A 12043-nucleotide genomic window follows, 5' to 3' on the forward strand; every position below is an offset into this window, starting at 1 on the left:
TCGATTTTTACTTGGTTTTGGGGGAGAATACAAGTTTCTTTGTGTAGATCTATGTGTATATGCATGATTATGTGTGCTTTCATGACTTATTTGTTGATTATGTGCTATTTACTTCATAAATCTAAAAATATGTTAAGAATATTAAGTTTATCACTTGGATCTGCATGAAAACCTTGAGAAAAGTATGTGTTATCACATATAATACATGTAAACTAGTAGATCTAGGATTTATACACTTAAAATAGCAAAAATGAGAGTTGTGTTCAAAGATCTATAAACTAAACGCAAAATTCAGCCCTTGACATAAACGTTTTGGTCCAATCTCGAACTGTTTTGACCACCTTAATGATAATATTTTTCAAAACTATTTTACATGCAAAACTTTCACGTTTATACCTTTAAAATGACTACTCTCACGTTTTATACGATTTTTCTACAATTTTTGGTGAATTTTAGAAAACTGCCTATCAGATTTGAAATAATTTCGGACCAACCTGTGAAGGTGAGCCATTTCACACTTGTTAGAGGCCATTAAAAATTATGCAAAACATTGTGAACAAAGTAAATAAAATTTCCAAACTTCCAGAATTTACGGATCCAAATTTCGACTTACGATGATTTTTCTACAAATTTTCCAACAACTAGGTCAGAAAAGCCAAAAACCAGAAAATGTGTATTTTCACAAAAATCAAGCCAAAAATGATATTTTTGACAAAAATGGGTTTAAAATGTTATTTTTACCAAAAACTAGTCGTAAATATAATTTTGTACAAAATGGGGACTAAAGTGCTATTTTTACTGAAATTGGGCATTAATTGTAAATTTTTGGCTTATTGGGCCAAGAACGTCATTTTTACAAAAAGTGGGTCTTTTATGCTATTTTAGTGACCAACAATAAACTAATAAACGGATTAATTTTGATCATTTTTAGGTTATCGGGCCTTAGTGGCCCATTTATATGTTTGATAGGTCCTGAATACTATCTAATTGTTCATTGGACCTCACTGACCCGTTAACATGCGCGATGGAGCTTATATACTATTTGCGTGCTATTTGGGCCTATAAATACCTTACATGTGAAATGGGACTTAGTTGTCCTTTTACATATATTTCAGGCCCATGTTATATAATCTCATTCATAATAGGTTTTGAAATGACTCACATGTTTAGCGATGCCCTAGTGGCTCACTTACATGGTTCGTTGGGCCTGGGATGAGTTTTATACGTTTTTCTTCGCGTAAATTCGATTAAGGATCTAGCGAGTTTTGTCGGTTGACACCTATTGAGTGTACGATCGTAGCCTGTAGTTATAATCAGAGTCTCTTTGAGGGAGAGCGGAGTTTTGTGTATAGATCTATACGGGGATGACACCCCACACCTGAGCTGTTCGCTACAGTTAGACTACATCGGTCTAGGGTGACTATAACCTTATTCTATTTTTCAGTCGGCGTTCATAAACGCCAAGCCAGGCGAAATTGTCATTATTTAGTATGGTTATGACGGCTCACTTAGAGGAATTAACGTTATGAAGTTTGCGGAAGACTATTTTATTTTATGTTGGATTTCTCGGAAACTTACTCACACTGGTACTCAACCTCGGGGTTGGTACGACAACATTCTCTATACTTCTTTTTTGGGCAACATCGGGTTGTCTGGGGGCATTCTATTTACATTTTCTTCTATCACTTTTGGCATTCTATTAAACAATAACACACATGCATTAATACAAGATCGGACATAAACATACCAAACTATTTTACGAAAATACAAGATTTTCTTGTGTTTACAAAGCTATACAAATCATTTTCTTTCAAATATATTTATGAACTCACCAACATTATATATGTTGACATTTTCAAAATAACTTGTATTCTCAGGGACTCGTTAAGCAGAAAAATCAGCAAGAATATGGGATTTTGTTTTGTGTACTGTTAAGCATCATACATTGAATTTTTTGGTCATGTTATTTAAAAGATTGTACTTGATGTAGACAATGGCAGTTGTATTATATTATGCATGGTAATGATGATGTTATGTTTCATTTATATTCACTGTAATGATATTTAAGATGAAGTCACGCGCAACCCCCCGGACGTTTCCGCCGTCTGGTTCGGGGGTGTGACAGGTTAGATTATTGACCTAATTTCTAATTAGGATTTTTATACTTATGATGTAGTGAGAGGATTCCGCAAGTTAGCAGCCCGAGTGTGATTTGATACCTTCAGTCTGATGTAAGTTTCCTTCACTGTATCTGTGGGTCAAAGGCACCAATGTCGACCCACTAGTTTATGATGTAGTATGATGATTGTCTTCGTGACAATTGTCAGTTATGCATGTATTTTCTTGATAACTCTATGATTCTTTTGTTATGATATTGTGTGGTAGTAGTAGGGGTGAAATAGACCCGATACAAGTTGAAATAGACTGAAGGGGATTGCAAGCACCCATATATGCTTGACTATATCCGGTTGAAATAGACCGAAGGGAATTGCAAGCACCCAAATATGCTTGAGTGTATCCGGTTGAAATAGACCGAAGGGGATTGCAAACACCCATATATGCTTGAGTGTATCCGGTTGAAATAGACCGAAGGGGATTGCAAGCACCCAGATATGCTTGACTATATGTTTGTATCGAAATGGAGTATTTTAGGGGAACTCTCTAAGCTTTGTGCTTACGGTTTTCAATTTATGTTTCAGGTAATTCCAACTCGAAGGGGAAAGGCCCGACCTGATCGCACTGCATCCACCTATGATTTTCCGCATTATGTGATTTTGAGAACTTGTACTCTGATAAAATGTTGCTATGATACACTTTCGACTGTTTTGATATGATTACCGCATGATTGAAATGAATTTAAAATTGATAATTTTATTGGAATTTTCGGATACAAAAATAACATCTTAATGTAGTCAATTCATAGTTAAAACACAAAAATAAAAGCTTAATACATGAAATTCACAGCTTAATGCAGTCAATGCATAACTTAAAACACAAAAATAAACAACTTAATACAGAATACGGTAAAACCTCTATAAATTAATAATGTTGGGACTGATATATTTTTATTAATTTAGCAAGATATTATTATATCGATAAATTAATAAATTATTAATTTAAAGAGTTGGCTTATATTCGTGAGCAACTCTCAAATTAATGCATTGACCTTCAAATTTTCCATGTTTGTTCACTTTACCTATTTGAATAATACATAAACAAGGACCTTCAAAATTCTCATGTACATTCACACATTAATGAACTTGTCAAGTTCAATGTACATAGATCTAGATTGATCACCATAAAATGTCTAATGAGCAACTCATCACAACTTTTTGTTGCAATACGAGAATACAATGCCTCAACTCTTAAGTGCAATTGAGATATTTAAAGATGAACTCAATATAGATTTGAAGCTCACAAAAAACAAGTGACTATAGATTCATTTTTTACTAGACAATTCTAGAATTTTGGAATATTTTAGTACTTATTAATTTATTGTTTCACTGGGACCAATATATTTACATTGGGATTTCAAAAAAATTATTATATTATTACTTTATCGATTGGGGTCCAATTTTGTACTGGTCCCAAGTTGGAACCGGACAAATTATTAATTTTATCAAGGTTATTAATTTATCGAGTATTAAATTATAGAGGTTCTATTGTATTCACAATTTAATACAAAAAAATATGCATTGAAAGCCATATTATTAACTTTGAACTTTTAATACAATCAATTTACAGTTTAATACACAAAATTCACAGCTTAATACAATTAATTCATAGTTTAATATACAAAATTCACAGCTTAATATAGTCAAATTACAGTTTAAACATAAAATCATAGATTAATGTGTTCAATTCACAATTTTAAATACAAATATTTCATGTTAATACACAAAATTCACAGCTTAAAACATTAAATTCACAGTTTAATACACAAAAAGTATGCATTCACAACTAAATTCACAGCTTAATAACTTACCAAATTTCATTGAGGCAATTCATCAAACGCCTTGTGTCACTACTAGAAAATAGCCCTTTAATGACACGCAGACTATGACACGCACATATTTATGATACGCAAAAGTGCGTGCCCTAAATATAATGTCATCTCTCCCAAAATTAGAAGGATTTAGAACACGCATTTTTGTGTGCCCTAAAAGTAGTGTCCAAAAACACGAAGGGTACCTAAAAAATATGCATGTCGTGGAGAGGTGTCACTTTATATTTTTTTTAAGGAACGTGCGTTCTGCTTAGTAGCTAGCCGGAAAACTAAATCCTAAAAAAATCAAAAAAACCCACCATGTTCTCATCTACCTTCATTTCCATCTTTGTCTTCCTCTTTCTACATAACGAATTCAAGAACACGATTGACTAGTTTGTGACTCACAAATCGCAAACCCAACATCAATTTTGATGTATAGAGAACCATATATATGTTGATGGCTACTGGGCTCCATCATCACCACACGCTGCTCGATTCTGGATTTGTTAGGGCTCGTTTCATCTATTCATTTCCGCCGTACCACAAGCATTCTTATAACTTTGTCCAATCGACCCCCTTCAATCATCTTTGCTATCAAGATCATATGCCTCCACCGTTTCTTAAAGGTGATTTCATTTTCGAGATTTGATTAGGGTGGTTTGTCGTTCCAAATTTTTGTTAACAGTCCTAATTATGAGCCCCTTTGAAGTTATTCCTTGGAATTGCGTGCGGCTCGTTAAAATTAGGGCTAATGAAATTTCTTTGTTTCAGGTGGCGACCTCATTGAATACATATGAATGCTTTCTTCTTCAATTTGGTTCTTTATTGTTCACTTGGCATGGATATTAACCAGAGTAGTATTGACCAGCACAACATTGCTGCAAAAATCGCTGAATTTTTGAAGGTATGATATTAAGTTTTTGATGATAAGTTTGAATTGTATCGTATGTTGACTTTAACTTTATTTTATCTTCTTCTCAGCCTGGCGTCACTGTGAAATTTGGTAAAGAAGGAACTGAAAACTCAACTTTCTGGTTTGCCCTTGGAGGGAAACAAGGCTACACCAGTAGTAAATATGACATCTGATAGGACAAAAGTAAATACATTTACTTACACGTTACACCATTTATGGATTCTCATTTTAGCTTTACAGTTTAGACTGTAGATCTATACTTGACTTTACGATTTAAATTACTTAATACAGGTTGTCCATTATCAACCACACACTGTGTTTTATAACAGGGTTGGATTAAGCTTATGTATGCAACAATCTGGTACTTAGTGACTTACTTGGCTTCATCCTATCGATACTCCAAATCTTTTTAAATGGCAGGAATCCATCAAAGTTGAATTATTGAAGGTTTGGATATGAAATTATGAATCTATTATATCACTGCTTTGCTTGATTGATAGATCATGTGCTTACTTTTCTTTCATGGTCAAAATTTAGTTGAAAATCGATGGATACCAATAGAGTATGCCATTTAGTGTTGCAAATGAAGGCTCCATGCGCATTTCCTTGAAAAACGAAACTACTGGCAAATATTTAGATCTGAAAGTTGAAGTAAGAAGTGGAACAACAAGCTCATGTTTTGATTTCATCTTTCGTCCCAATTCATTTTCCAACCAGTATAGGTAATTTTGAATTTTTTTCTTGGTATATGAATTACAAATCGAATAAATCAAAATCTTGAGAAAAACTAAATAAAACTGGGTGGGTCTTCATGGCAGGATTGAAAACCGAAGTATGTTTTTACCCTTCTATTTCCGACAAACTAAAGGTGGTGATGATTCATGGTGTTGTCTTCCTCCTTGTACAACTTCTTCATATTCATGGGAAGATCTTGGTAGACAAAAAATGGTGGAAATCCATATGGACGATGACACGAAAGAGCCAAATTTGCTGGAGGTTCAAATCATGTGGACAAGCCTACAAGGGACAATTGGTCTCAACATGCCAAAGCACCTGATAATTTTTCAAACCAAGATAAATTCTTGAAATCAAGTTTCCTTTTCTCTTTGTCAACACAAAAACCTTGTGTTGAAGGAGCCATGTCAGCAGCTGTAAGGTACAGTTTCCATGATTTACTAAAACTAATTCTATATCTTTAATTTTCTCTTTTCCGTGATATCATGTTTGGGACTTCACTGTTTTTCATTTGTTGTAGATCATTTTCTTCCCAATTTCAAAATGTTACAAACTCACAAAGTCAACATGTTAAGAAGGTAACACTTTCTTATTTAATTTACATCGTCATCTTTTATGTCTTTATATTTTATAACTGTTTGGTCAACTGATATATAAGCGTTTACAGGCTTGGCAAGCTCTTTCCAACCTCAAGTTGTCTTCTAGGAATGACATACAAGTTGATGGATTTATTGAAGGAGAGAGAGATTACAACAATCTAAAAGGAGACACAGGACATTTGGTGTATCCTGTTTGCTTTCTTTATGTTTACTCTGCCATACAATATGTTACAGGAGGCCAGGTCTATCCTGCCCAGGTGAATTTTTACTTGCATTTGACAATTACAGAATTTTGTTGCTGGCTGATAATCTTTCTTGTTATTTCAGATCCTGTTTGGCTTTCTCTACATTGTGAATATTGGAATAATGTTATTCATTTATGTGAAGATTGATGTGGTATGAGCAATTTTTGTATGTTCTTGATTCTTTACAGTTGTTTAAATGATCATTTTGATTTTGAACAACTCAGGTCTCTCTCTTTTTTATTTATTTATATTTTATGATCATTTTGATTTTGGTCATGTACTTCATTAAACCTGTTAGTATCTGTTTCATTTTGGCTTAATGGACTTAATGACTCAATCAAAATCCTCTTACAGTCTAGAAAAGGAACAAGCTCTATCCAGATAGACATCATTATTTACCTATGTTAAGGGGAAAAAGGAGCAAGGGCATACTTAGTTTTCAGTTTTGACCTTGTTTTTTTTAATAAATTACAGGTGGTTCCTTGTTAATGAAAGCTATTGGATGGCAAGGAGGAAGTATACTAGCCCTTGAGACACTAAAACGTGTGATGGTTGCTGGAAATAAGGCATGGAATGCACTTGTTGCACAAGGTCTTAGGTCAATAATCATGTCGTGTATCTAAAATCCAATCATCGCCATCGATCCAAGTCACCCTCGATCTAGATGAAGGTCACCGAGGGTTGTTGGTTTTATAGGAATGTATAAACAATGTTAGCAATGTATTATTTTTGTTTAACATTTGAATGATTATTTGTATGACATATTATAATTTGTGCAATTTATTTTATTTTTTGTGTATGAATTTTATTTTATATTATGAGACATTAAATGTGTGATGTAATTTGAAAATTAGTAAATTTACAAAAAATATATATATTTTTTAAAACATTTAAACTTTATGACACGCAAAAATCTGTGTCGTCTTTCTTTATGACATGGGCCTTAATGATATGCAATGCAAGTCGTAAATGTGCGTCGTTTTACGACACGTGAATGCGTGTCATCTTCTTTATGACATAGCCTTCCTTGACATGCGTTGCGCGTCGTAGACATGGGCCTTAATGATATGCAATGCAATTCTCATTTGATCTTTATATATATATATATATATATATATATATATATATATATATATATATATATATATATATATATATAGAGAGAGAGAGAGAGAGAGAGAGAGAGTTAGGTTCAAATGTGGATTGACATCTATTGTACGGACGTGCGGACAGTGTTATTCTGTGAGAATGACAAAAAATATATATATTGTTTGATAATGTGAATATTTTCAATTTTACATAACTATTGTCGTTATCACACAATCTCACCAATTAAATCGTCTATAAGGTTATTATAGATTTTTTTTATTATTATTCTCATTCTGTCAGAATGTTGTTAGAATATTTATTGGATCATATTCTGTAAGAATGAAAATAAGTGAAAAACGATGTGTGGTATCAAAAATGAATTACAATTAGTAAAAATGCATGAAAATGACGATAGTTGTGTGATGTTGAATGTATTCACATTACTAAACAACCTATTTTTTTAGTAATTCTCATAGAATAGCATTGTCCATACGTACGCACAATAGTTGTCCATCCACATTATATATATATATATATATATATATATATATATATATATATATATATATATATATATATATATAAAAGGAGTAAATGTTAGAAAGATAGATGCTAATTAAATTGGCCAAAGTTACAAGCAAACTACTTATTCTCTTAACTTGAATGCAAGCTCCACTTTTGGCAATTATTATAATAAGCATCTTTAAGTGGCTATTATTATATTAAGTATCGTTAAGGTTTTGTTATATCACTCAATTTCAAGCAGACAAATCAAGTCATGCCTTCAACTGAAAAACAAAGGTACATATACTGGTTTTTTTGTTGCTTTCTTTATTTCTTTCTTTCTCCCTCTCGCTCTCTTTGTATACATTTATGTATATACATATATGTTTATTAAGTGGAGAAAACTACATTTTCCTGCTTGTAGAAGGTTTTGATGGAATCGATTATGTCTAAGCAACAAGGTCCTAATTACCGGTCATGGCATTGCATTTTTGTGTTTCTTCTTTCTAGTGGCGTGTGTAATCAAATGCACGGTGAATAAGTAGTAGGCATATATATAAATTCACTGAAGTATATTATTATTGTTGTAAGAAGTCATAGCCTTAATTATAAGTTATAACTTATAATGGATGCCTATTATACACAAAAAAAGAAAAGAAAAATTACTTCGATTTATTAAGATGCAAAAAACTTATTATTGATGCAAGAAAATTAAAACATAGACTAACAATGTAGGGAAATGGACTCCGTTGGAATTTGGAACAAGCCATAAGAAAACCTTCCTGTTTGACTCCCTACATTATTTAGGAATGGCATGGGATATAATCTATTAAACAACACATCTTAATTATAGTGTAGACAATAATAATACGGAATACCGCTAGAAAAATGATCGTATATGTAATTAAATTCTAATCTAATCCTGGCATAAAAAAAGGAACCATAGTTTCAAACTTTCATTGCTTGCATACTCACCCCATTAGGCCATTAATGTCATATATGTAGATCATATTAAAAAAGTCATCATTAAGATGTTCGTATGGTTATTTAACAAAGTTTGTTAAACATGTCTACTTAGAAAATGCAATATTTTATCATCTCTCATGAAATATATTTTGACCTCTCTCTCTCTCTCTCTCTCTCTCTCTCTCTCTCTCTCTCTCTCTCTCTCTCTCTCTCTCTCTCTCTCTCTCTCTCTCTCTCTCTCTCTCTCTCATATCAGAAAGACAAATTTAAAACCAATGGAGACGGAGATGTCCGAAAGTGAAGATGTAAGTGTTGAAATACCGGAAGGTGATCAACCAGAACCAACAAACAATGTTAACCATGGCTTTGCCCGGGAATGGGAAGGTTGCCTTCAAGACGATGAGACCACCCAACGTTCAGAACGCAAACGAAAAATGGAGAAAGTACCGCCATTGCTCTTAAAAGGCAAAAAAGGTCGAAGAAACCGCCAATGCTACCAACCAACGGTGGTTTCACTTGGCCCTTACCACCATAAACGAGACGACCTCGCCGTAGGTGAGAAATACAAGCTCGTAACGCTCGAGGAGTATCGCTTGAGCTGTGGAACTTCCATGGGTTCGTTATACAACAAGGTATTCGAAGTTGTACACGATGCTAGAAAGTGTTATATCGATGGTTCTGCAGATGAATACAATGATGAAGAGTTTAATCGAATGATGTTGCGTGATGGTTGCTTCATTTTGTTCTTTATAGAGTGTGTTGCTAATCGTCCGAACACTTTGTTGATGCTAAATAATGAGTATTTAGGGGCATTGGGCTTCGCACACGTAGCTCGTGACATTTTGTTGCTCGAGAACCAAATCCCGTTTATAGTACTCCAAGTTTTGTTGGATTTGCGATTCCCAGAAGAAGATAGAGGCGAAAAGATCTTAAATGACTTCTTTAACTACTTGAAGTATGGTGAAGTCTCCACGAAGGGAAAAAAGGTGCTTGGAATGAAGAAACCTCTTCATCTTCTCGAGCTATACAGGTCCCATTTCATCTTGCTTTCCTCCTATTTTAGTCATGATCCTAATAATTCGATAAAAAAGATCGATGATGATGCTGATGAAGAATGGAATTATGTAAAGAGAAATCGATCCCTTCCATCAATTATGGAACTCAAAGCTAAAGGAATTTTCTTAAAATGTATTAACTTCAAGAACGAGCCTTCTACCGAAGACATCAAGTTTCACTCGCATTGTTACTATGGTGAGCTTGAGCTTGTGCCTCGCGCGGTGTACTTGAATTCAAAAGCTATTTACTTGAACATGATCGCTTACGAGATGTGCCCTCATAATCCGAATGACTTTCGAGTTTCGACTTATATTCGAGTAATGAAATCACTAGTTGTTCATTGTGATGACGTGAAGGAGTTACGAAGCAACCACATATTGCTTCATAGTCTTGGTCGAGATGAAGAAGTGGTGAAGATGTATGATGAGATTGAGGCACCGGCGGTGAATCTCTACATGTTTCACCAGCTCCGGCGAGGCATTGAGAAGCACTGTACTAACAAGTATAAGATGTGGGCGGCGGAGCTCATTAACGTCCACTTTAGCAGTCCGTGGAAGACGGTGGCTTTGTTGGTGGCTACTGCTATTTTGTTCACTAATTTTCTGCAGACTTACTTCACCATTCGACCACCTCCAGATGACTCTAATAGGGATATTTTCAAGCTTCTTAGACAATGTATACACTCTAAGCCTACCTCTGCACCTGCTTGATCTGAAGTTGTCCATGTCACACTTCTGCCACCGCACCATGTTGCACACTTGGAGTTAAGAGCATTAACAATATGATTTTTTTTGAGTTTATCTATGACACCTTTATTTATTTCAACTTTCTAAAAATTTGACTCGTCTCGATAAAAAGGCAGAGTTTTTTTTCATAAGCTTGTTTATGCATGATACTTATCAATTATGACATTGTATAATATTATTACTAGTTATGTATCCGGCCCTATTCGGTGAAATATATTGTTATTGGAAACCAACAATGAAAATATGCATTAAATCAAATAAGAGATATTGAAAAGAGGTATTCTTCTTTAGTTTGTGTGCGTGAGTCACATCAAATGTATTTGGATAGAAAAATATGACCCAACTATGCATTGTAGGATATTATCAACCGATCAAATTCAAATGATTGTAAGAACTATATAACTCAATTGAGGGACTGACAATTTGTAGCAGTATTATCATACACCAACTTTTAGCCGCTAGTGACGAGGGAGAAAATCACTAATAGTTAGCAAATAAAACGAATTCATCGGATATAAGTTACTCTTACTGTGTTCTTCTTTGTCGATCTCGAAATGATATAATTTGAATAAACTTCATTCATTTGCAAAGATTGATAGATTATCAATTTTTATTAGTGCAGTGAAAGAGCCACGCCATCAACTATCTATATATCCGAATAAAGCCCTCCTCTTCTCTATCATCGACTCGTATTTAAAAAATCATAAAATCATAGACTAAATGCTTTCATATTAAAAGTTAATCGCGAATTGTAAATTAGAGACTAAAGAAGTGATTCATTTCCCACAAGTATAGAAAATTTATTTCTTACCATGTGGAATTAATACGAAATTTCACAGTTGTCAAATTATATATATATTTTTTATTATATGGGCTATGTCATATGCTTTCTTCCTAGACCAAATAAACAATTCCAACAACGAATCTTCTAACATCTTTCCTTGTAATGTACAAGCCTAAACACAAAAAAAATAATACTATATGTATTTCATATTGTAGTAAAATCATGTGAATGTGCATTTTTTGGTGAAGTATGGGCTCAAAATTGTTTTCCAAACCAATTAGTTGGAAATATAATAAGAAAAATCATATATCATCTTATTTTTTGTTGCTACTCGTCTTCCCACTAATGTGATCAAGACAAGTGTTAAAATTAAAAGATATGATTAAGAAAATAGAATTAGTGGTGTCCACATGTCAAT

At 33.5% G+C, this 12043-nt stretch overlaps 1 protein-coding gene across 1 annotated transcript; it reads left to right on the top strand.

Moving 5' to 3' along the window:
- Window positions 1-8342: 8342 nt before the first annotated feature.
- LOC145116821 (UPF0481 protein At3g47200-like) lies at window positions 8343-10999 on the top strand. Its single transcript, XM_079053133.1, has 2 exons — window positions 8343-8370; window positions 9296-10999. Exons 1-2 carry the CDS (start codon window positions 8348-8350, stop codon window positions 10803-10805), a joined length of 1533 nt encoding a protein of 510 aa, XP_078909259.1. The 5' UTR covers window positions 8343-8347; the 3' UTR covers window positions 10806-10999.
- Window positions 11000-12043: the final 1044 nt, after the last annotated feature.

Source organism: Lactuca virosa, chromosome 5 (genome assembly GCF_052849685.1).
Source record: "Lactuca virosa cultivar CGN04683 chromosome 5, Lactuca_virosa_CGN04683_v6, whole genome shotgun sequence".
Taxonomy (NCBI): Eukaryota; Viridiplantae; Streptophyta; class Magnoliopsida; order Asterales; family Asteraceae; genus Lactuca; species Lactuca virosa.